At 44.8% G+C, this 26,510-nt stretch overlaps 1 protein-coding gene across 4 annotated transcripts in view; it reads right to left on the bottom strand.

The window, feature by feature from the left end:
* C2CD2 (C2 calcium dependent domain containing 2) overlaps nt 1-26,510 on the bottom strand; it is a 33,340-nt gene extending 6,830 nt beyond the window's left edge. Inside the window, exons 1-12 of one of the 4 annotated variants that reach the window (XM_062488177.1) lie at nt 26,107-26,510; nt 24,099-24,197; nt 15,501-15,620; nt 15,077-15,178; nt 11,961-12,083; nt 11,488-11,611; nt 8,109-8,217; nt 6,076-6,137; nt 4,343-4,476; nt 3,920-4,091; nt 3,032-3,145; nt 683-810 (exon numbers count right to left, since the gene is read on the bottom strand). In XM_062488177.1, the coding sequence (XP_062344161.1) occupies nt 683-810; nt 3,032-3,145; nt 3,920-4,091; nt 4,343-4,476; nt 6,076-6,137; nt 8,109-8,217; nt 11,488-11,611; nt 11,961-12,083; nt 15,077-15,178; nt 15,501-15,620; nt 24,099-24,197; nt 26,107-26,415 (1,596 nt within the window). In that variant the 5' untranslated portion in view covers nt 26,416-26,510. Of the gene's footprint in view, nt 1-682; nt 811-3,031; nt 3,146-3,919; nt 4,092-4,342; nt 4,477-6,075; nt 6,138-8,108; nt 8,218-11,487; nt 11,612-11,960; nt 12,084-15,076; nt 15,179-15,500; nt 15,621-24,098; nt 24,198-24,721; nt 24,847-26,106 lie in introns of those variants that run through there. The other 3 variants (XM_062488175.1, XM_062488178.1, XM_062488179.1) reach the window with 3 other exon arrangements.

Genomic DNA, 26,510 nt, shown 5'->3' with positions numbered 1-26,510 from the left:
CAAATAACTCTTTACACTTGTACTTGTATTGCTCGTGACCATCAACAAGCCACCTGAAGATTCCTTAGCTCTACTAAAGGAGAAGAGCATTTAGCAAAGTTTGAATCATGCTGCAAAGGCCAAATCAGCAAAAAAAATTTAGTAATTGCCTTCCACCTATCCCTGGCCCCACTAAAAATAGCAGGACTCCCCTACATGTGCTGCTGTAATGCAGTGTCAGCATATACAGAGAATCTTTTGGCCCTTTTAAGAAAATGAACATCAAAGCATTTCATCTTGTCTCACTGTTTGCCCTCCCTCTGGAACAGCAGCCAGAGAACCAGAGGTTTTTTAGAGGGTTTTAACAGCTTTGAAAAAAACTAGAACAATCTTTCATACTTCTTCAGTGCATCTTCCCTACATGGGTGAAACACAGAGAAGGATTATCCTCTCTTCTCACCTAAACTGATTTTCCCAAATCCCTAACACCACTCCTTATCCAAGAACACAGTGCATTTTTAGTCAGGCTGTCAAATCTAACAATCAGAACCCAACACCCTGATTTGGCTTAACTTGAAAACGGTCACAGAAAAAGCCTGGCACACAGAAGTGGATTCTGCAGGGACAGCAGAAGCAGAAGAGTCAGCGCAGCAAAGGCTTTACAGAACTAAGCATTAACTCCAAGTGCTGTTTTCTGCTCTACCTTGGACACCCCTGATATGATAATGGTGCTTTTCTTCCGAGGAGACTTCAGCTTCTGCTTTGCAGACTCGCTCAGCTGCCTGATGGCTGCTTCTGCCACAGGGTCAGTGCCATTCAGTACCAGCAGCTCTGAAAAGAAAGGATCATTTCAGAGGGGAGAAGGAGCAACAGGGAAAAAAAAACCCAACAAAAAAGAGCAGAAACAGGCAGAGTTTATCCTTGACTTAAAATTCACAGAAATGGCATCAACACCATAAACTTGCCAATTCACCACCCAGCCAGCAGGTCCTGTCTTTCCCTCCTGTCACCCATTTTTGGAGAAAAGGTATCAAATGGCACTTACAAACCCCTTCCACAAGAACAAAGGAGGTTCTGGAAGCCTGGACAAAACACCCCATTATTTCAATGCACTGCTGCCCTGTGGTGACAGTGGGGACATCGTGAGTTATCACAGTCATGAAGAACCACAGTTCTAACATGGTACAAGGCTGGCTACACATGATACTACTTCCTCAGGCAGCTTTTTTGTCATTTTGCTCCTTTCACAGACCTCCCTGCTCAGCATTTCCAGTTTTGCTATGGCACTGTGATGGGGAGGGGAAGGCAAAGTAGCTGCCTCCAACTCCTGTAAAGTCCACTTCCTTTTCCTCTCCAAACACTGCACAGGAATATAAAATCTTCTGTATAAAATGCTCTTTAGTGACAAACATGAGTTTATTTTTAAGCATGGCCCTTTCTGGCATCTAGGACGAAAACACACATTAATCAAATTCATCAAGCTCAGGAACAAACAGGGCTAAGGAAGTCAACAAGACAAAAATCCCCCATGTTTAATTGCCTGAGGTGGACTTCTCTGGCAAGCGTTTGAACAACAGCAAAAAGAAGAGAGGCAGGAACAGCACCAGTGTTAACTAAATTGAGCAGTGCCTTTTGTTATTGGGACATTAATGTAATAAAAGATGAGGTTTAAAATTAAGAATATGTGTGCATGTCTGCACAGTCATCTCAAACCTTGACTTTTTCCATCTCCCCAGCCCCTGCATTAATTCTTATTGTTGTCTTCACTCAGAACTATGGCACAGACACAGCATCTTTTCCAGAGTGCTTCCTGCTATTTTGCCACAATGTTTGCAATAACTTTTACCTAAGTTATTGTCATATCAAAAGCTCCTTTGTATTTCTTTCATTTGGCTTTTGTTCTAATGAGTAATTCTTTCTGCAGTACTGTATAAGCACTTCACAGAAATCCCCCTGCACTCCCAAGAAAAACATTGTCCAGAACAATGTGGAATAAGCTGTCTCCAGGTGAATTTTCCAGTAAGTGTTTTGTGTCTTTAACACTATGAACATTTCAGAGAGTCAACTCAGCAGTCTTGCATTATCTTAACATTTCCCAAATTGATGTAATAATACCACACTGCTATCAGAGTATTTCTTATCCTGGAGATAGGAAAAGATCCAAGTGCTGTTTCAGCTGTTCATGGTTACTGCTTCTTGCCCTTCCCCATATTTGTTGGTCAACACATTCCTGTCTCTCAGAAACCTCCTGACTGTGTCAGGAGCAGCCCAGATCATCTCCAGGTTGTCCATTTTCCTCTCAGACCTGTACAAAGCCAACTGAACTCCACATCAGGTGCCACTGGCAGCCACACTGGGTCACATCTGTCACCACTCTTGCCCACAGAGCCACTGAAAGGTTCAGTGGTGACCACACACAGGACTGAAAAATGTGCTGAAGATTTAGAGCTGCAACTTGAAAAGGTAAATTCCCCAGAGATAAAATCAGGTTTACATACAATTCAAAGGGAATTAATATTTATTGTTAATACCACCTGACACTCTGAAGGAACTTCAGTATCCAGGTGACTTAGGAAGGTGGACAAACGAGCACAGGAAGCCCAAAAAAGCCCAATGGCAGGGCTAGGAAGAGAACTGAGCCTTCCTTACATCAGCCCAGCCTCTGCCTTCTCTTTAGACAGAGGGGAATTAGAGGTACATGTCACAGGGTTTCAATTTAGTACAGCATCCCCTGTGCCTTTAAGAAAGGAGGCATCTTTCATTCAAAAGTAGGAGAAAAGACTTAATTTTGGCTTTTCTGCAGTCTCCTCCCCTCTCCAAACCACAGCTCATCGTTATTTATTCAAAACTAGTAATTTTAATTGCCAATTAAAACCAGACTTTTACTGCAATGCTGCCATGCCCCAAACCACAGTGCTTTGTAATATAAACACCCCAGTGCTGCTGACAGGCAGCAGCCACATGGGCTGGCTGTCATTTTATCAGGATCACATTAATCCCATGTGCAGAACAGAGAAATGTCTCCCCTAGCAGCTTCAAACATTTTTATTACCTGTATCTGAAGAAGACAAAGTTTTGCTGACTGGAGCACCATGAGAATGGAGGGCTTCAACAGTGAAATCCTTTTCAGTCACCTTTACTTTAACTGGAGTTTTCACAGGAGAATCTGAGGAGCAAGTTTTTTGGTTATTTGAACTGGTCAAGACATTTTTTCTTACATTAGTAAGAGTTTATTATACCGGTTATGCCTGTTCAAATAATAAATGTTTGAGAAAATTGTTTAACAGAAATTCTCAACACATGTTCTATTGTAAACCTGACCCCAAAAGGCCAGTGAAGTGTGAGAATTTTTTCAAACATTTTTAAATGTTTAAAACGTAACAGAATTAAAACATTCTACTGTAATACATTTGACAACAACCATTTAAATAAAATATTTGCTTTGACAACTTAAAAGAACACAGATTTTTGTGATGCTTCACACCAAGACTCTTCACAGGTACATCCTTTTATGATTTTCCAAGAAAAATTGGAAAATCTGCTCCTAGAGGGTATGCTGGAAAGTATTTTGTCACCAGGTAACAGCAGCCTTCATCAGAGATGATAATACAGATCAGGGTTAGAGGGCACAGAATGGTTTGTTATCAGCAAACCTCTGAGAGTCTGAAGTGTTTGTCATGTGAAAAAACATCCACCAAAATCCAGCCCCTTCTACATTATCACACCATGGTGAAGATTTATAGCACGTATTAAAAGAAACATTAACTGTTCCTCTTGTAAGAAACAAGTTTTCATGAAAATTAAAAAACCTGATTCTGGAGAATATGAACAACAACCCCACTCCAACACGTCAGAGAACTCTGGAAAATGGTGCTTCCCTGACATCCCAGTCCCCAGTGCCTCTCCTGGTGCCCACGGAGGGAACACAGGAAGATCTGACCTGTGCTGAGAGGGGATGCTCTCCCTTCCAGACGAGGTTTGGTTCTCACAGCAGTGACAGTGGTGACCACAGTCCCACAGGGCATCACAGTGCGATCCTTTTCGATCTTGGTGGCCAGCACTGGGGAGGAGACCTGCCTTGCCTTCAGTTCACTGGGTTCTATAAAAGAGAACTAAGGAGACAGAGAAACACCACCTCAGAAGCACAGTCAGGTAAGAAGGACTTTAATTCTAGCTGGTACTCCTTCAAGGTTTCTGCTGAACCAAACTCAAGGGTTTATTCTTTTGACACATCCTGCAATCAGAACTGGCTGCTCTGACTCAGCCACAAGTCCAAGCATGAGATGAGCATTCCCAAGCACTTTTTGAAGTGAAAGATGCACCCCAAACCATGCACCCCAAACCCCCCCAAGGCCAGCAGTACCTCTGCACTGATGGATCCCAGCCCTGGCTCCAAGCTGCTCTCCCTGGCCCCGCTGGTCAGCGCAAAGCTGTGCTGCCCAGAGGGTTGTTTCCTGAACAGGTCTAGAGGTACAGTCACCTTCCCAGATAAAGGACCTGCAAAAACAAAAGCAGCAAGGTCAGCCCAGATTTAAGCTGCCAGGATTTGCAAGGGAGGAGAATACAGGAAGGGAGGAGAAAAAAATCAGGCAAAAAGTTGCAGTAACTGGTTCTACACCACAGGGCAGAGAAGTGGCATTTTGCAGCTTTTTTTCCATTTTATGACTATTCCTCAGTCTGGCCTAGGAAAGAATGGAACCATGAAATATTTACTCTTGTTTCTGGCCATTATTTTTCTTTTTATATGCAGAATGTCTAGGTAAAAAAGGAAACAACTATTAGGTTGATGGACAATCTCCATAAACAATTTCTGCATCTTTCATTTCAGAGGACAATCTGGATTCCTGGTTAACTGGTGCATCATAACAATGATGTTCCTTAATCTGCTGAACTTCAGTAAAACTTCAGCAATTCTCTTGCTCCTCCCCTGACTTTATCAGCTCTCAGACCAAAACAAATTATTAGCAAAGGTACAGCATGATTTCAGAGATGAAATCCTAGTTTTCTGTGCAAAGCAGAATGTTTAAAAACAATAAATTCCTACACTTCACTGGTCCTTTGGGGTCAGGTTACCACAGAACAGGTGCTGAGAATTTGTATTAAATGATGTTCTCCAACACTTACAATTTGAACAGGTATAACAGGTGTAATAAACTCTTGTCCATACCTGTATTATACAAGTAGGGAGCGACATTACAGTCACTTAACTCAGCTCTCTGCTCATTAATATGACTCTGTTTGAGTCTTCTATTAAAGTTTTTTTGAGAAGAACACCTCAGCAGGCATGGAGGGGCAGAGGGGGAGGAAGAGAATTGTCACTGCAATCCACTGGGACCTTTCCTTCAGGAAACCAGGCTGAAAGTTAGGATGTAGAACATTCCTGGTGTTGTCTGAAAGACTAAAGATGCTTAGGTACAATCAAGACTACATTTTGTCCAAGAAAAACATAAGTTTGTGGACTCAGTATTTTTTTTAAATAAAATACTTTTTTTAAAAAAAAAAATAGCATCCATATCAGAGAAATTTTTTAAAACTGTTGACTTTTCAATCCCTCCAATAATCACGTATCATAAGCAAGGTATTGCACAACTCTGTATATCTATATTATTAAAAATAATTCTGAAACAACAGAATTCAGTTGTAAAAATGTTTGAGCCCCCATGTGTTATATTTATTCCAACATAATCAGAATTGGAGTGTTTTACACCTGATTGTGATTTTCATACCTGAATTGTTAGGGAGTGTCTGGGACTTGAAAAGGAATTAACCCCCATGATTCCCCTTCAGCCACAGAAAGAACTCAAAAACTTAACTTGAAACCAAAAAGGTTCACAGTGGATTTGTTAGATGTTTAGAAGATGGAAAAATACAGGCTATCAGCACCTGGAAGACTCAGTACCCTGACAATCTAGAAAGAAACCCAAAGGTTCTCTATAACCTTAACCCAGGCCATGAGAGAGGCACCTGGTCAATGTATTCTCCTCCCACCCATGAATCTCAGTTTCTGAGCCCATCCAGAAATAAAAGGGGACTTCTGTCAGCACACAGCAAAGCACACACGCTGACCATGCAAAATAACTCAGTCTTAATACTTACTATCCAACTTCCCATCTTCTACTATTTGCAGTTGCAACTCTTTTGATTTGGCACTTAGCTCACTGTGAAGGAAACAAAACCATGTTATGTCTCTGCAGGCCAAGCAGATTTTCCTTCCCACGTAGGTTTTCCCCCTTCCCCAGCTTTTCTCAGCCCTCTCCAAGCCCAACACTGCACCTTGCAGCTGGGTAAGAGTGACTAAAGGGATCACAGTGAGAAAACCATGGCCTGGGTCCCTCCCCCACATTTGAACAGGTTCAATTTGTTTAATTTCAGAGGCTTTTCTTCTCCCCAGGAGCTGACAAAAAGCTGCCCTGCAAGCTCCTAGTCTGACTGCTACACCACAGCACCAGAAAGCTTTGTTTCTCCTGGCAGGATCTTTTAAGTCAAGATGCTGGAACAGGCTCAATCAACATCCCTGGCAAAGCAGGCGAGTGTCCTGCAAAAAACAGGACAGATACAAGGAAACAGAAGTAGTTATGGCTTTAAATGAGAAGAGTCAGTATCACTTCTCCAAAACAAGACTCAAGGATGCTGCAAGCCAACAAGAACGAGTTTCTGAGTGACAAAACCCAGGTGAACTACTCCCAGAATTACACATGTGGTTACTTCCCAAGATGGACTAGACAACAGACACAAAACCTCTCCTCTGAGACAGCGAAGCAAACTGGGTACCTACTGAGGAACCCTCCAGTAAAAGTTCATTTTATAACCTTCTCAGCAGGTGTTCTGCCAAAAACCCTAAGGGCACACGAACACGTGTACTTCATTTTGCTATGGCTCCATTTCAGGATGGTGTGATCCTGGCTGCAGACACCACACCTCCACTAGATGCTGTGGCACATCATCTATGCAGCAGATTTTAAGTTCTTCCCTGCCACTCCCACCCTTCTTGCACCTCAAAATTTGGAAAGGAACACCTTGATGGCACTACTGCTGCTTTTCCATGAAGCTAAAGCAGAGCCTGACATGATGGTGAGTGCAGTGGTGTTCAGAGTGGAAGATGTTTTTGGCTCCGAAGAAAGAAAAGGGCAGAGGTTTGTGTGTGGGAACTTGAAAGATTCAAACCTCCTGCCAAAATCCTAATCATTTATCTGTAAAAGCCCCCAAGCTAACCTCATGCACTTCTGCAAAGCAGTGTGGAAACCCCAGCACTATTCCTAGTGTCAAGGCCAAATTCCAGTCAAGTTAATCACATCCTGCCTGCCCTCTCTCAGCCCTTTCAGTTGGAAAAGGGTATTATTCTTACAAACTTCCTGTCCCAAACTGCTGGGAACTCTCTGCTCTGCAACACTGAGCATGGGTGCTGTTCTACCAACAGATGGCTGAAGTGGATCACAGACCCAGAGGCTGAAGCACTTTGTGATACTTCAGAAAACAAAGTTCATCAGTGACTCCCCCCACTTTCCTAAACTCATGCAGCTCAGAAGCCATTTTTCCTCTGCTGTTACAAAGTGAAAATAAAAATAGTTTTAGAACTGCTCACTTTTGACCTTATTTACAGCAGCTGTGTGAATCACAGAATACTGTGTAGGCTGCCTGAAAAGTCCCTTGTTTTGTTCTACAGGAGAAAGAAAATCTAGTTAAGTTTTGCACTCCCTTTTTAGTCATGGCCACCATTCTTTCAGATGGTCAACAGTTGTTGCACCTTTGCTTTTTCCACTCAGGGGAGGGAATGGGGAGACATTAGATTCCCTCAAATGCAGTTTTCACAGTAAAGTGAATTCAAAACCTTGGTAGCACTTCTTTTCTGGCACTGGAGGGTAGCCCTGAGGTGATTTACTATGCCTGTGACTGCTGTCATCTACTGGAATCATGTATCTACCATGGAACACCTAGAGACTTGTATCTCCTATCCATGCAGAAGGTAATCAGATATCCTGAAGCCCCTACCAGCTCCAGATTTCTCTGAGGCCACACAGAGAAAGGCCAAGAATGGAACTATTTAAAAATGCCATTCCTCTATCACACAGTTCAAGAAAAAAGGTGCTTTTTAGTGTAAGAGGAGTATTCTCAGGAGGAAAGTTACTTACAAGATAAACTCGTCCTTCCAAAACAGGTGTGCAGCATTTTTGGCTACAGAGCTGGAAAACTTCTGCATAGGGTCATTCAACTGAACTATACACACAAGGTCTGTGCTGCCTGTAAGGGCAAGAAAAATCAACAGTCAGTTACCTGTCACCAAGAGGCCACTTGTTGAAAAGAAACCCCCCCTTCCTTGCACACTGCACTTTTGAACAGACTTTTGCAGACACTTTCTCACCCTCCCACGGAATAAATGCCTTCCCTTGGTTTGTACACTGAGGACATTCATGGCAAAAGTCACTATTGCATCACTGTTGTCTTATGAACTACTCTACAAGCTGTGAAACGTGACAGCCCAATTTAAATCCTCCCATGAAGCAATAAAGTGCAGGCATAAAATGATCCAAAAAGATGGGGAGACAAAGAGTGAGCAGGTGATGTTGTGGGTGTGAGGTGGGGAGGAAGCAAAGCTGCTTTCAGCTGCTTTAAAAAAAAAACCAGAAATTTTCTAAGTTCCTCCTGGCCACAGTCACAGTGGTTTATTTGAACAGGAAAATAAGCTTTTTCTGCTGGCAAGTGACTGATGACAGCAGTGCTAACTCACAATGGTTTGTGCACTGTGGTTTTAAACAAGTTTTAAAGAACTGCTGCAGACTTATCTCTGCCTTGATCTCAGAATTCCACAGTGTTGCAAATTGGCATATTAAGAGTAGTTATACTGCTGCTCCAAGGGGAAATAGCTTGCCAGATGTGTTCCTCTTAAAACAGTTTCTTTAATATGGCTCTCGCAGCATCAGAAATATTTTAAACCCAGACTTCCAGCATATCAAAGAATGCGACAAAAAGCTCAGCCCTGACTGTGTGCAAAGCAAACAAAAGATGCTGCCCCCGGGTCTCCAGAAGAATCTGGGTTTGTATTTGCTAGGAGCAGCCCTCAGCTGTTCCCTGGGGATGCTCTGGGGCCCTGGATCAGCCCCGTCTCAGGCACAGAGCAGCCTGGGCCTGGCGAGGTGATTAGAGGAGACAAAGCACTGTGTACACACAGCTTATTCGGGATCCAAGCTGACCCCAGAGGAAGCAGCTGAGCTGCTTTCAGCTCCCCCAGCCATGTCCGAGCCTGGTCCTGCTGCCACATCCCCAGCCCAGGGCAGGGACCCTGCACAGCCCTGCCTGCAGCTACACCTGAGCCACAAACCAACAGGGCATTGCAGCTTTTCTGCCCTGGACACCCTGCTGTCAACAGTTAACTCTGTTTTCCTTACCAGCAGAAATCACTTTTGCCCTAAATGATTCCCTGTAGAGCACGTAGTACAAAAATCCAGGGTGATCTTTGTTTGCATACACAAACTATGGGAATAAAACAGGCACAGCCCATAAGCAGAGACCAGTTCTGCTACTGGGTACTCACCAGTAAGATACCAACAGTGCTCCTATAAACCCTGTCAGCATCCATCAATCATGGTTTCATCAGCACACACTAGCTGCCCCTCCCCAGCCCCCCGTGTACCTGTGCAGGTTAACCTGAAATACTGCACAGTCCCATGGAGCCTGAGTTCCAACGGGATAATTCATTATTGCAAGGGAAGGCCAGGAAAAGGGAAGGGAATATTAACTAAAAGTCAGCAAGTTATGTCCAGAAGCCAGCACCTTTCCAGCTGTGCAGGATTCCCACTGGATTTCAAGTGCACCAGTTAAACCCCACCATAGAGCTTTTTTTCCCATACTCAGTTCCAAATATTTACACTCCAGGAGCTGCTGGGGAACCAGCAAAATTCCCTCCATCTCCTGTTGGAACAGCAAATAGGAATTTTGCCTCCCAACATCCGTTTTCCCAGAGCAGAGCACATGAATTGTCTCTTTTTCCTCTCACTTTCAGGGAAGGTGCAGCGATTCTCAGAAGGGGAATCTTCTGTGCACCATATGCACACAAAGCTATCTAATCTCATGACTTTTAGAACGAGGCAAAATGACCCAATCTTTTGGAAAGTTTAGCTTGCACTACAAAATTGTGGAGTAATAAATCACAGAATGGTTTGGCTTGGGAGAGACCATAAATATCAATTTCATTCCAAACCTCTCACTGTGGGCTGGGACACTTTCCCCTAGACTGGGTTGCAGTTGCTAGCATAGTTTTATTGATACAGGACATTTCACAGCCAAGAGTTTCAGAATTGCTTTAAAAATATTTTTATTTAAAAAAAAAAACAACACCTCTGCAGAGATTTTTAGGGGGATTACTTCCAACCAGGATGAGTGAAGCAGCATTATGCAATACTCCAGGGCAGAAACGTGTTACCTCTAACTGAAAAAAAGGAGAACAGCAAGTAGGATATATCTATCTAAAATCTACTGCCTTGCCCAATCTAGCAGCCACCAGCTTCCATTAAAAATACTGTTATGGAATTGTTTAGTGGCCATAAATAAGAGAGCCTCCAAACATGTACTTCTGCTGACAGAGTCTGAGCTGTGCCTGCTCATGCCTCAATCAGTGACAGAGACATGCCTGAACTTGGAGAAGTCTGAATACTTGCAAGAGGCCTGGTGCTGCTTTCCAAACCCAACAATAACTTCACTAGGCAGTGAGTGACCTCTTTCTTGGCTTCATTCCCCACTTACAACAGGTACCTTCTTCTTTTACCTGCAGAGCTACTTCATCAGGGGAAAATGTCCCTCACAACAAAAAACAAAACAAAACAAACAAACAAAAAAACAAAAAAAACCCCCAAAAACAAAAACAAAACACCTTTCAAGAGTTTCTGATACAGGAGGAGAGTTTGAGATATATGTGCAAATCACTCTAAAGTAAAGAAAAATAAGGTAACATTGAATTAAGCCAATGTCATTGCCAACAGCTAATGGAAAGCTGGATTTAAGCCCCTCATCTTGGGTACAGCCAAAATGAGAACTTTTAGAAATTAAAACTAAAAGCCAGAAAGTAATTAGCCAGCTTTATACATGTGGTCATTTCAATCTGTTTTCAGCAATGATGGATTTTTGTACAAGAAGAACAAGATGTTAAAATACTCGAATTAACTAAAATATACATTAAGTCAGCACTGGTACAGGTTGCCCAGAGAAACTTTGGCTGGCCCACCCCTGGGAATGCTCAAGACCAGGCTGGATGGGGTTTGGAGCAACCTGGGATAGTGGAAAGTGTCCCTGCCCATGGCAGGGGGTGGCATGGAATGAGCTTTAAGGTCCCTTCCAACCCAAACCACTTTGTGATTCTATGCAGTCTAATTCTCAGAATACAGCAATTTCTTAAACCTTCTTTTGAGTGCAGGCTGTAACCCAGAACTTCCACATTATCTCACATGAAAGGAAAGGAAAAAACCCCCCAACCCTGGGCCTGCCCAGAACGGAGCAGCAGCACCTGGGCTGCATTACCTGCAGCACGGAGATCATCGCTCAGCTTCACCTCCATGTTCCTCACCAGCAGCTTCAGCTCATGAGCCCTCGGGGGTTTGGGAGGACTCGTGCCCTGAGGGAGAAGGCTTGTGTTCTGTACATTCTGCAAGAGGCAACCAGGACAAGGGGCACTGTGCACATGCCAGCACCAAACCCTTGTGTCACACACAAGGGAAGCAGGGCTGAGCTGGGCTGGAACACCAACAAGGAGCCACGCAGGAGGTGTGACCACAAAGCCTCCACTGCCACACCACTGTGTCCCAGTTGGCTCCTGCCACTGGACACTGTTAAACTTACTCATTTGTGAGCTATATAACTCATTAACATATATATATGAGTTATATATATGTGTGTTACATGTATGAGTTATATATAATAACTCATTAATATATAATAAAAGTATGAAGCATAAGGACACTTCTCAAAATATTCTGCAAGGAAATGAGCCTTACCTGAACCTCCTTTGTATCTGCAGGCCTCACACTCAACACTACAGATGGAGAAGCTGAGCTGAAGAGGTTCTTCAAGACATCTCTGAGCGTTTCAGATATTGCACATGTCCCTGCTGTCTGTTCCTATGAGGAAACAAAACAGTCAGGCTTCTCAAAACTCAGAAGTTGTTGAGGAAAAACATTAATTGGGTATATATACATCTAAACAACCAAAGCCATCAAAAATTAGCTTTATCAGAGAGATACACGTGGTTTCTGTTGCCAACAACAGAATTTAACAACAGATCAAGCAAAGAATTACTTAAATCTCTCCATTATGCATTAAATGAAAGACAGAACTGAACACTGAAAAACTTGTGCTGTTCTGGAGCTTGGAAGGCACAGTTGTTACCCACAAAACCAGAAGTTTCTGTGACAGTTTTCCTCTTATGATGGTGTTTTAAAGATTCTGCACTGCTCTGTACTCCCCTGAGAGAGCAGATCAGGTCAGCAGATCAGCACCACTGCACTGATTTAATGGGAGTTATGCCAGCCTGCAGCAGCTGAGAAGAAACTAATCCTGTGCTGCACTGAAAAAAAAAAATATTATAGCATCTCCTGGAGGTCTTGAACCTTGCTGAAAAGAGCAGTGTGTGGACAGAGTCGGGCTGCTCTGGGGCACTGAGCTGTAGTTCGCCCATGAAAAAAATCTCACGGCCATCTGTGCCTAGCACCACAACCTCAGAGGGGTCAGGACACACCACAGATTTTGTGTGCACACATTGTAGCTTCATATGATTAATTCCAAGGTGTATGAAGAGAATGAACTGCCCCTGCCCTCCCTGTGCTCCTGGAGAATGCCTGCTTCTCACAGCATGCTCCTCAGGAATTTTCTTCTGCTCAGTTACCTACAGGGCACAGATTTTTAAATCAAGCTGTCCCAGAAAGGACAGTCTGAAACACAACAGCTCTGAAATCTCAATGAGGTTTCTTTTCTAAAGGAAAGACTGAAGTAGGAGACAAAGATCTGACCCAAAAACAGAGGACTCATCCATCTTTTCTCACCTGACACCACAGTGAGAGACTTCACTGATGTGCACCTTGCACAACAGGACACACAGTAACAGCCCCTTCCCAGCTACCCAGGTGTTACAGAAACATTTAGGGTGCTTCCCAAAAAATCCCAGGAATGCTGTGTACAGAAATCCTGTTGTACTGCCTTCTTACCTAACTGGCCTTGGATAACATGCTCAAAACCTGCAACAGAACTGGCCAGTCCCAATAAAATTTGCTGCAGTTACACCACATGCCCTTGAACAGCCACCAAGGAAACAGGTAATACTCATTCACTTTAATAAAGATCACAGTAAATTAGGCTTTTTAAAAATCTCAGTAATAGCAATTTCATTACTTAAGTAACTTAAATAAGCAGATAAATTGTGGTTAGTCTTCATAGTTTTGGAGGGAATTTCCCTCCTCTGCTCCTACCTAAATTTTAAATCCCTCTCCTCCTCTGCCATCAGCCAAACAAGACATCTGTTATTTAACAGTAACAACAGCAACCTCAGTCACTGGACTTCTGTTTGTAGGTATTTGCTGTTGTTTCCATAGTTATTTGTAACGGAGATTGATTAAAAAGTCTCCTGTCAGCTCTGCCTAATTTTTAGCCATGCTTTTTTGGGAAAAACTGTCCACCACAACTCCCTTGACAAGACAAGCCATAATGGCTTAACTGCCACCCCAAAATGATCAAGACAACAGTTTTCACTTTGGGTTTGACTTGGTCTAGGGGTGTACACCACAGCCAGCCTAGGGCACATCAGCACTTGAAGTCACCTTGTGTAAATCCAAACCCTTCCTAGCCAGCCAGGTTGCCCAACACAGCTCAGGTTCACCCAGCCATTACCAAGAGAAAATGGGTTATTATACCCAGCTTGGGTGATGTCAAAACCACTGTGGAGATAATCACAAGCAATTAAAGGTATTTATTTGTACACACAGTATTGCGTCTGAAAGAGGAAAAAAACAAGACACAAAAGCTGACATTGAAGTTTAGGAGCTGAAGCAATTTCTAAGGTGTAGCTTGCTCACAGGTTTTAGCCCTCTGTTTATTGCCTCTCCTCTTCCCTAAGTGCCAATACAAACTTCAAAGTGAAAACAAAGCCCTCTAACGAATAAATAACTTAACAGGCTCATTCTAAAAATGCAGGCAAAGCAGAACAGGTGCAACTCTGCAAAGCTGGACTTGGGCACCTCTCAAAAAGCTGATTGTGAAGTCCAGTGACTGCACCAGAGTCATCTGTGTTTGTCAGGAAGGATTTAACACTTAATGACTGTTCAAATGTGGATAACCATCATGCCACCCCAGCATAAAGGTCATTTACATGCTATGTGTGCATGGTAAAACCTACATTAAAACACACTCCAAAAGGCTTGTCTGTCTTTAGCTATGAGTTTCACATTTTTATGGACAAAAGCTGTGGTACAATAAACGTAATTTTCAACAAGGCCTTCAGTCAAGAAAACAACTTCACAAAACACAAACAAGACGTCCTCCACAGTTGTAAGAAACAGTTAGATCTCCACATTTGTGCCAAAAATAAAAAAAACTGTGAAGGGTCAAAGCCAGAAGAGAATCCCAGTCAAGATGAAACTCTTGCAGGGGATGTCCCAATGAATCAGTGCTTGTATACAAAGATCAGGTGCAAGTCCAAAAGCATCAAAATATTTTTAAATCATCCACCATTTCCTTAAATAACTGTACAGCTGTTTTTACAGCTGTTTTTGATTTATTGTTGCCGGATTTCAAAACTGATTTAAATTAGGGAAAAAGCAACGTTTTAATTGTTTTGATGGAAATACCATTACAATTGGGGGGGAGGGTGTTTATTATTTTAGAAGTGCTATGAGAGAAGATTTTTAGGAACAGACATTTTTCACACCTTGGATTTGGTTTAAAGTTGTTTGCAAAGTCACTTGTCTGTCAAATACAGACTTGTTTCAGTAATCCTGAGAGGTGCTGCTGGATTTCAGAAATGTAAGGATTTGATAGATTATCCATAGCAGATGCATTCTGGACCAAAGTGATGGAGACCCATCTGCTCTACCATTACAACAAATAAAACTTACTGACTGACCTCCTGCACTGCTGGCTGGATTTCAAAGTTGATTTCACTGGTGTTAATGAGGAACCATTCAACTTTGACATCTTCTCCTTTGTCTTTCACATAGAGCTGAAGCTGTGGACAGGAAAAGAGTTATAGCAGAGTGTTGTGGTGTCCTGTAAGGAAATTGTAGATCAATCTCCATCTCAGCACAGGAAGAATACCACCAGTTTCTGAGTGGGTAACTTCAAAGTGACACTCCAAGAAGGCAGAAGTTGCTTAAGCTTTGAGAATGCATGCCAGTTAATAAAGGGAATTCTTCTAGATATCCAAGTAGTCTATCCAACATATTATTTATTCCCAGCCTTCTGAAGAGGCAGCTTAATTTCTGTATTTACCACTTGCCCCAGAGGGGAAGCAAAAGGAGGGGAAGAGAGAACAACACTTAAGACTTTACCTGCAGGTGGACTGGGGACAGCTTCACAAAATACGACTGAGGTTCAGCAGCCACAGATGAAGGGGCTGAGACAGCAAAGAGGAATTTAACAGAATCTCCCACAACATTGCAAGAAACCACCTGGAGAAAGGAAAAGGATGAGGAGAAACAAAGGGAAAAACAAATTAGTCTTCAGAAGGTCTGGTTAAGGCAAGAAAGAAAGTAAGAAAGGAATTTAGGCTAGCAGAATTATGCTGAGTTGCACAGGTGGGAAATGTCTAAGCAATTTAATTCATGTTCCCACCTCCTTCTGCACATTCTTCTAAAGGCACATCGTTCAAACATTCAACTCTGTACATGAAATTTAATACCTGAAAATTATGGCATTTCCCAAAATTTCTTTTGTATTGCTACCTAAGGACAAGAACTCCTTTCCATTTCACAGATCCACGTATTAAAAGGTCCAAGAGGGCAAGGATGTTTGTTCTTCCTCTTCTGCTCTGAGCTAAGAAGCCTACACCAGGACAGCTGATTTACCACACCATCTTTAGCTTAGTGGCATCGTACAAATGTGAAACTTTGGTATAAACCTGCTGCTACAGCAGAGGATCCTGAGTAATTCCAGTTCTCAGTGGGATAGGAAGGAGCAGGAGCTTTTAAGAATTGATTCAAGCCTTTGACCAAACCAAGAAAGGCCCTGAAATGTGGTGACAAAGCCGAATGTCTGGGAAAAGTCTGAGTGCCACTTGACTGCAGTACACTCTTAGGAGCAGTAATTTAACTTGTTAGCACCCTGAGTTTGTAAACAGTGCAGAGTTTTTAATCCCTCCCCTCTGCAAACTGACTGAGCTGCTGGAGCTGCCACGCAGAATTCCTGGAGCGTGCAGAAATTCCTGGAGGGTTCCTGGCGGCGCAGGAAAGCCCACGGGGTGGAAGTCAGAAATTATTCATCACACCACAGAGGCACGTTTGTTTTGCAAACAGACGTGCTGGTCGAGGAGAGCTGCTTGTCACCTTCCCTCTGTGGTTGCTGTGCCCACTGCCCCACTGCAGGAAGGACAGCTGGGCTCTCCTGACACTGACTCAGGCTGAGGGAACCAGGTCAATGCAATGCACAGACAAATAATTCCCTGCGAGGTCTGTCTGACAAAAACTCTGCACGGTGCTATTAAATTGTGTTTGTGCACTTACTGCTCCACTTAGGGGCACTGGAATTGAAGCTGAAAGCTTTGAAAGGACTCATGGACCTCCTGGAAGATCCTTATCAGGCTCTCCTTAAATACATTTCATCTCCCTGGGCTCTCTGGGGTACATTTTCAGAACGGCCAGGGCTTTATCAAGAGCCTGCGTACATCCATTAGAGACTTAATTACAAAGGAGCAGAGGGTGGGGAAGGGGATATGACAAATAAAAATCCCAACCACACCCACAAGCAATAAGATTTGCCTTTTTTACGTCTTTGCAAATTGTAGTTTAGAAGTGGACACATGAGTTTTCCTCACCTCTCCCCTTTCCCCAAGTCCAGATTCCTTCAGAAGTGATTTCTGACCTTAACCCCACACAAACAACATTAACACCCAGTATTAGGGTAAAATATAAAGGATTTTTAATATCTAGCAAGAACAAAGAGCCCATCTGCTTCCAGCTGCTTGTTTTACTTGCACGAGATGAAACACAGAATCCCTCCTTTCATTCACAGTAATGGATTGACACGGTGACTCTTTAAAGACTTGGAAAAAGAAAAGGTTCTTCCCCCTTTTTTGAGGCAAGAGGAGGAAAAAGAACAGGTCAGATGCAAAAACTGCTGACACTTCCATATCCTAAATGTAGTGTGTTATCATCCATGTGCTTTTTCCACACAGCCACAGGAAGTTCAATGCATTCAGAACAAGCTGGACTTGCTGTACATGCAGCACAGAGCCATTCATCTGGAATTGCTGGATGTCCAAGAGCCAAGGTTGCCAGGTATGTGGTTGATTAATGTTTCTAAAAGAAATAAAAGCGTGGCCAGAGAGTTGGTAGATGAGTTCATGTGCCACTTGTTTCTTAGGCATGTTTAATTCCAAGTAAAGGATGGAAACAGACACTGCAGATGGTGGAACTTCCATTTTGCTGTCTGCATTTTGTCAAGAGATGCTGAATCAGTTTTTTGTATGTATTTTTACCTTTCATTTCAAAGCCCAGACCACTGAAGTTTGGACTTTTAGTCTCCTTAATTTATTTTCTGCCAACAACATCTACTAAACCCTACTCCCCTTCTGCCCTCACTTTTACTGATAAACTGTGGTATTCAGATACAGCTGCCTGTCCATTTTTAATCCAATCATCAAAAAGAGATTGTAAATGGAAAAAGAATATGTATTTATGTCAGGTGAATTTGTTCTGGGAGCAGGAAAGATGATGGAGTCAGAATACTGAGAGAAGCAGAATTCTGGGGTAGGATTTGGAGACAAGGAGGCTTTGTTTTCATCTGTGATGCTGCTACAAGTGGTGAAAAGGTGATTAAAGAGACTGCAACTGCTGCTTCCCTTGCTGAGTGACATGCCTTTAGAAGTGTAGCAGGTGATTTTGATAGACCCAAGCAGAAATATGTAGGCCATTTCCCCCATGGCAGGCACACAAAGAAAAACACTGAAGCTTTCCGTGCTCTGCTCTTTCTCCCCCTGCCTCACTCCAACCTGCTTCCTCAAATTCATTTTCTCTGCACAGAAGAAGAGCTGGAGAAGGGAGGGCCAGCCAAAGCACCCCTTTCTGCTTGGCAGGGGGAGAAAGAGCAGAGCACGGGAAGCTTCAGTGTTTTTCTTTGTGTGCCTGCCATGGGGGAAGTGGCAGGAAAGAAAACAGAGGAACCTGGATGACAGGAAGAGAATTCTGCAATTTCATGTATATTCCTCATTCTCTCTCCCGCTCCCCTTACCAGAGGTATCTCCAGTGAGCAACCCTGTGTGTTTTAGAGTCTAGAAAAACCTGCCACTTTTATAACAAACTGCTCTTGAAGAATCAAGCCCTGCACAGCAGCTGGGACCAGCTGGCTCTGAACTCCCAGAAGGGTCACCCCCAGCTCCCTCTTGTGATCCTGGGTCTGGACAAGACACATGTCCTAAATTAGCAGAAATAGGGGGAGGTGAAGGAGCAGCACAAAGAAACCAAGCCCAAGGCATTTTGTCCCTTGGCACAAACACCTTTCACTCCATGTGCTTTGGGGATCTCCCATGGAAGGAGCTCGCAGCCCTTCCTCAGGTACCTTTGTGCTCTGCCATCCCTCCCCACACACAGCTGGTACTCAACCACCCCACTGCCACGGTTATTCCTGCTGTTTCCAGCCTCTCCTCCTCATCCCTGACCCGACATCCTCAGGATGGGATGAGCAGCAGTGGCCAGAACCCCCACACCTGGCTGGGCTCAGCTCCCCACCTGCAAAACGCTGGCACCCAGCTCCTCTGAGCTTGTAGAAGCTGTGACACAACTTGCTCACACGTAGCTAAAACTCTGAGTACAATTATCCTAACACCAATTCTCTTCCAGATAAACAACCACAGGAACAAAGGAGACTGAAAAAGCACTGTGGTTTGAGCAAAACTATTTTCCTGAGAAAGTCAAGTGTCCAAACTTGTATACTCACAGCTATTAAAACACTCTCCCTGCTTTGCCCTCCCCCTCTATATCCAGACTTTTTCCCTTTGCAGTTCCTCTGGACAGGCTTCAAAATCTCATTTTTTTCCCCTCTCTTCCCTGCTTCATCTCAAGCAGCACCATGCTGCTCCTGCTCCTCACACACTCCTCTTGCCTGGAGGTTTTTTTGGCACTGGAATCCCATTAATTTGTGCATTACACGTTCCCTTTTCTTTACTCTTTCCTCCCCTCCCCAAATGCAGCAGCAGGTTCCCTCCCTGAGCTGAAAAGCCATGACTTCAGGGGTAAGTTCTGATGGGGAACATTTCCCTCACCTTCCCCAAGCCCTGACCACACCACACGTGTGTGTAAAAACCCCAGCAGCAGGGGCCTTGATTGCCCTTTTTGTTTGTTTTCTACAAGGAAATTGGTTTTACTGCACTTGGTGTTTACTTCCAGAAAGAGCAGGTTACTTGAGGTTACTCAGTAGTATGTAAGTAACACAAATATTTAACATTTTCACAAGAAAATCAGAATTAACCATGAGGCAGCCACAGAGTGAAAGTTGCCTTGATCTCACTGTAAGATTTAGGACCCTCACCATTTCCCATATGTCTCACAGGGTACTGCTATGAGAAGGCTCTTATTTTTGGCATGGAAAACTTATCTTTTCAATGCCCATAGAAACAGTTTGTGTGCTCGGCTGAAAACCTCACCACAAAAAAAATTTTCAAGTCAAAAACTTCTGCCATTTGACAGTCATTAGCACTCAGCTGTTCAGAAGAATTACATGATCTTCTTGGTTACCAGAGCCAATTCCTTCGATTCTTAAGGGGGTTTCTCCAGCTTCTTCTGCACTCCTTCTTTACCCAAACAATTGACCAAATGAGCAGAGCAATGAAGGGGAGATGACAAATGCAATGTCTAACCCAGGCACAAGCAGCTGTGGATTTTTAGGAGCCTGTACCAAACTGCATTTGCCTGTAAATACAGTGAAAACCCCAGACCAGTTTCCCAAATGGTGGCAAACACCACGGTGAAGGCAGGGTGAGGGATGGACTCAGTGCAGGAGAGAGAGCTTCCATGTCAGCAACAGAAACAAAGCAGAAGCTGATGGAACATGTGAATTTATCCACTCCTTTGAGACCAACACATTCAAATTCAAATAGGTGGAAAAAATGGAGAGTGAGGGAATAAAATAAACAAGCAGGGAGTACAAGGAGACAGGACAGGAATAATTTCCAATCCTGGTAAGTTCAAATGAACATCAAACATTGCAAAAACAGGAAGCAGTACTTGTATTTCAGAAAGAGGAATACAAATCAATACCAGCAATAGAATTGCTAGTTTGGCCTCACTATCCTGCAAGCCTTTCCAAACCATCTGAGACACAGAGACTGAAAGGAGACAGAAAAAACCCTGGGAGAGGTTTGTCACTTTGTGCTGTGGTAGCTTGCAGAGTAATTCACTCGAAGAGACAGCTCCCCTGTGTCAGGGTGCCAAGGCTTCCCTGATCCCTGTGCCAAACTGCCAGATGTGGCACAAGCCTATAGGAGGCCCAGACACATCTGGAGGAGCAGCTGGAAGACAGGCAGTGCCAAACCCAGGATCACCTTTGCTCCAGTGAAGCAAACAAACCCCCACCCCCTCCCTCTGACAAGGCACTCAGCTCTGAAGAAGGTTACATCACAATGTTGTTTTGTTTACTTCTGTAGCAATTTTGTTTACTTCACCAGCAATTAATCTTGTACTCCATCACTCCCCCATTGAGGTGGACTGGGGTGTTTGAAAAGGAGAGGACAGTAAGGTGAGCAGGGAGGTAAAAGCTGGAAACAGGTCACCAAGGATTCTTCCAGGCACCAAACCTATTGCACAGTAAAAGTCCAAAACACTCCAGGAGAAACCTGAAAGAAAATGTGATGCTCAGGAAGGTAAGCTGGGAAGCAGCAACTTAAAGGAAGATTAGGTCATCACACAGGAAAGCTACAAGACCTTGAAATGTAGGAGAGGAATGCAATACAAAATACATTGTGTGTGCCTTCATGTAAGAATTAACAACTACTGCTCACACAAAGGACAGCTTATCACCGGAGAGCACCAAAGGGAGAGAGACCTTGATGCAACAAGGCACTCACAGCATGAAGTAGCCACAGGAGAGGCAGACTGGAGCCCAAAACCCCTCAGGAAAGTACTTCCAGAGACTAAAAGCAGCTGCCTCCTTGCATTTTGAGACCTTACCTGTAGGGCTGTGTGGTCCTTCAGCCATCAGGTTCAATAACATGGATTTAATTGGAGCTGCTGCTGAGAATGGGTGCATAGGAGAGAGTTAGGAGCCAGGACAGCATTGTAAAAGGAGATTTAAGGAGCAACTTATGTAGGCAAGCTAAACAAAAGCTGGAAGGAAATATAATCCCTTTGCAATACATTTACTGACAGCAAGCACCATGGAAGAAGACTAAACACATTAAGAAGAAAGGATTATATTAGTGCAAAAACTAAAATGCCAAGGAAATCATCTCCACAGGTCATAATTCCACCTAGGCTTGTGAAAAAACCCCAGTCATTAAAGAAGCAGATATGGGATGGCTTCCGAAGCAAAATGGAGAGTTAAAAGACAACAGGAACTGTGTATCATGGTCAGGGTAGTTCACCCCACCAAAAATAATCAGAAATAAACACACTTACATAACTGGGGATGGTCCCAGTTAGGAGTGCAGCAGTGACATTAAAGGAATGGCACTCTGAAGGAATTTCACCCCTTTCCATTTAAGCATGAGGCAGAAGAAGAAGGGAGACTTCTGTCACAGCCTGCTCCATCCAAACCCTCTGTGCCAAGTCCCCAGCAGGAGAATCTTCTTTTTTTTTTTTTTGCCTTTTTTGTTGCTGTTTCTGTTGTGAAGTTCAAGTCCTCTGGAAATAGACTACACTAATGGAAAGGCTGGCAGAAAAATAGCTAAGACCAAGAATATTTCTAATGTTTACTTTATTAAACCAAAACAACCAAAACAACCAATACCACACAATGAAAACAGGCCACTTCATTCTATATATTTAGGCTCTGGCCCAAAATTGGAATGAAGGCAATACATAAATGGAGGCTTTATCAAGGGGCAGTGTGGTGTAACCTTCAGCCACAGAGCAGCTCTGTTCCTATCACCACAGCTTGGGCCAAGCTGAGAAGCAGCAGCATTCCAACTGTGTCTGCAGCACTGCACTGTGAAGCACACACCAATTTCTTCCAGAACTTTTGAGCTTTTGATTTCACATGCAAACATTAAGAGTTCAAAGAGGACAGGGAAAAAAAAAAGAAAATGCAAAAAAAAAAAAAACCCTCCCAAAAAACCAAACACCTTGGTATTAGCTCAGGAAATATAAGACACAATTATCATATAAGAGAACTCCTGAGGTGTTTAGAGAAAGGTATGCATTTAAAGAAGAAGGAAAAGTAGCTGCTAGACTGTCATTCCAAGATTATTATACCCTGTAATTCAAATAAGTATTCAAGTTGTACCTTAACTGAAGGACCAAGAATGATTCAGAGAACTTTTTCCAGCAGCTGTGCACAGGACTATTGAAATGGGTTTTGGCCCAGTTCAGAAGAATCCAGTGAATGAAAGCAAACCCAATGTATGAAATAAAAGCAAGTTTTATTCCAATAAATTTTAAAATGTGCTTCTATTGGTCTGAGCTGCTTTGAAACCACATCAGATTTCTGTCTGCAGTGTAACACCTCAATTAAGATGCTGGAATGGTTCAACCCAGCCCTTCCTGGACCTTCCAGCAACATTTTAGACACTGCACTGCAAGACACCAGTTTTTTGTGCTGTTATTTGCCAGCTTTTTTTTGCAGCAGCAGCTCTCCCTCGGGTTCTGGCTCCACACATGACACAGCACAACCCTTTCAGACCTAGCAGTGCCCTCTCCTTACAATTTCCCATAGTGGCATCTCCCAGTGGCACAGAGTAACACTTGTGCCAACCCCACAGCCCTACCAAGTTCAGTCTCTCCAACCCCACTGCTGGGGCAAGGGACCACTGAAACAAGTTCTTGAAAAAAGGAAGAAAATAAGTACACAAACAGCTTTACATGTTAATAATCCCCAGCTGCCACCAGTCAGGGTGTGCCTCTAAGTTGTGTATCAGGCAGATAAGCATGCATAGTTTTCAAAGGAATCATAGTAGAGCTGCTTAGCATCTGAATCAGATGAGCAAAGCAAAATAACAAAGCAAAACTGAAAGAAAAGCATTAGGCTAATTTGATGCAGGTGCCTAATGTAACCAGACTTACAGTCACTAGGACAAAAATGCAGGAGCTATCATTGCTAATAAACATACACAGATTCCCCCCCCCCCCCCCCCCCCCCTTTTAATGCATTTTTACTGTTTCAAGAGCCACACAGTTCTGCCTTATTTTAATTTCACAGGCACTGAACCACCTCCCAGTATTTGCAGTGGGAGAGGAGGAAAGAAATCACTTGCTCCTCACTGAATACAGGGTCCAGCAGAGTCAAGAGTTCACCCTCAGGAATCTCTGCACCTGTTCCACTGATTCTTACTCAGCTCCCACTTAGGAAGCAAACCTGACATTAGCCACACAAACAGCAAGAGGCAGACAAAGATGTTTGCCTGTCCCAGGAGACAAATTTCTTTCTTCTCAATGAAGTTCCCACTGCACACTTCAGTAATAAGATGGGGAAGCATCATCAGGACTGTGGAGATGGGGGAGAGGGCTGCTCCATGAGCTCATTGAGGGCACAGCCATAAACTTGGCATAACCCTGGTTATTGTGCATTTGGTGGAAGCCCTGGAGCACATTCTGCTCACAACGTGCAAAAGAAGTGAGTCAATGCAGAGAGTTTGCACAGGTTCTTTAGAGAGGCAGTTCCTTACCTGCATCAACAAACACAGGTCAAGGGTACAGATCTATTGACAAATAAAACTTCCACTGACACTAATAAAACATTTCCTGACCCAAAGTACACAGAAAGACAACAAATCCAAAGTTTACCTTCTCTCCAGCTGACTTTACAACACTGGTAACTTCTTTAACCGCTAGCTCAAGTGGTTCTGCTGGGTCATCTTCCTCAAATGTGAGCAACTGAGAATCCTAAGAAACAAGAAAAAGAAGCATCATTAGGTGATGAACCCATCAGTTGAAAACAAGTGCTAAAAATGCACTGCCAGTCAAGTCCCTGGAATTGCAAACGTATGTCAAAACTTCCATGTTTTAATTGCATGACACCTCACTACATAATACAGGGTAGAGCCTGAAAACATATACTTAGGACATAACTATGGGTCTAATCATAACTCATCCTTCCCTGTAGTATTATATCAAGGTACACAGCGCAGAGCCAAGTCCACGAACAGCAACAGGGTTCAGTGAAACTGCTGTTCTTCAGCAAAGATTTATCAGCGCTGTAATTTGAAAACGAGTGTTTGGTTTGGCCCACTAATACAACTGCAGCAGGCTATGCCAAAACTAAGAAACCCCAAATATCACCTTACAAAGGTGAGGAAAGAAGCCTTCCCCTGCCCAGCCATCCTCATCAGTGAAGGCACAGCGATGACAGCCATTCAGTCTTCACACAGACAGCAAGGCGAGGCAGCCTTTGGGCACTGAGGTCATACCTTCAGGAGCATCAGCACTGCATTCTTCATCTGCTATCCACACCGAGCACTCAGCCCCGCTTCCCTCATCGCCCGAGGTTGTTTTGCAGGCAGGAATTTCATTAGCTGCGTGCTGCTGACATTGTTTTGGGAGGCTGACAGCAGGAGCAATGCCACGCTGCAGTGCCAGGCGCTGAGCTCCTGGCTCCAGCTGCTCACCTGGGCAAGGAGAGGGTTCGTGTCCCTGCCCGAGGAGCTTTGCCCTCTGCTCAGGGATGGGAAGCTGCCACTTGTGTCTGGTTACTTTCAGTTCCCAGCTCAAGCTGTCTGGACCCTTCCCTTCCACAAGTGCAGGGCAAACCAACCTTCACTTCTTAGCACAACCCACTCTTTTCTCAACCACACCGCACAATTTGAAAGGGCGGATGAAACATTTCTTCCTGCCGCCCAATCTACAATGATACTTGGAAAGGGTTCATTTTTATTCCTTATCTTTCATACACACATGCTGCCCCACTCTTCGTTCTTCCCCAGCCTGATGACACGTAAAGGACCTTCCTTAGACTCTTGGTCTAGGACGCACACAAATTCAGAGACCTGGGGACATGCCTAGAGTTTATCCTCAGCATTCTGCAGTGACACGACAAGGGTTCAGTCCTCAGGACAAGGAAATCAACCTGCCACAGCCTCACCTAACCTCGCCACCTCACCGGGCATGCCATTACACACCAACGCGCAGGATGCCACGCTGCGCCTTTTTCAGGAAGGGCAGGTTGGCATGGGAAGAAATGCCACGTTTCGTGCATCCTCCCTGAGCCTGGTCACAGACCGAACCCTGAGCATCCCACCCACCGTGCCGCGGGCTCGGAGCCACCAGCCCCTGGAGTTCCAGCACACACACGGGCTCAGCAGGGCCCGAGCCACGACGGGGGAAGCCCAGCTCTGGGAATTATTTGCCGAAGGACGGGCCGCAGGCCCGGGCCAGGAAGTTTCCATTGTTTCCTCCTCCCCGCGCCCGAACAATGTTATCGGCGGAGCGAACCCCGGCCAGGGGCTGCGGGGGTCGGGGCTTTCCTTCCTCCCCATCCCTCCCTGCTCCCATTCCGTGCCTCCTTCCTACGATCCCTGCCAAGCAGCCACCAAGCGCACACGTGTAAATACGCACACACGCACACGGAGGGTCAGGAACACACATCCCTGCAGCAAAGTCCCGGCGTCCCTACAGCCGCTCCTCACAGCGGGGAGCGCCCGGAGCCGCGTCCCGGCTCCGCGATGTCCCACGGCCGGGAACCGCCGGCTCCATCCCGGCGGGCGCGGAGGAGCCGCCGCCGGGCATCCCCCGTCCCTTCCTTCCTTCCTTCCTTCCCTTCCCCCCTCCCTTCCTCCGGCCGCCCATCCATCATCACCTGCATCCCGGCACTCACCGCCCGCTCCGCCGCCTCGGCTCGGAGCGCCGCCACCCAGGCCCGCCGCCACTGCCGCCTCCAGCTGCCCCGCGACAGCGCCCAGGCCAGCACCGAGCCGCCCTCCTCCAGCAGCTCGTCCCGCTGCACCGCCGGAGCGGCACCGGCGGCGGCCGGCGGCGGGCGGCCCCTCCGCAGCGCCAGCAGCGCGTACTGCACCAGGTACACGGCCAGCGTGGCCAGCGCCGCCACGAAAAGGGCGACCAGCGCGCCCCAGCGCAGCTCGGCCAGCCCGCCCGGCAGCCACGCCATGGCTGACCATAATGGGGCCGCCACCCCGGAGCCGTGCGAGGCGCGCCCGGCGGGGAGCGGCGGCCGCAGCCCCGCGCTGCGCTCTCCCGACCCGC

The sequence above is a fragment of the Cinclus cinclus genome, chromosome 2, assembly GCF_963662255.1.
Source record: "Cinclus cinclus chromosome 2, bCinCin1.1, whole genome shotgun sequence".
Taxonomy (NCBI): domain Eukaryota; kingdom Metazoa; phylum Chordata; class Aves; order Passeriformes; family Cinclidae; genus Cinclus; species Cinclus cinclus.
This window is presented reverse-complemented; position numbering and strand designations above follow the sequence as displayed.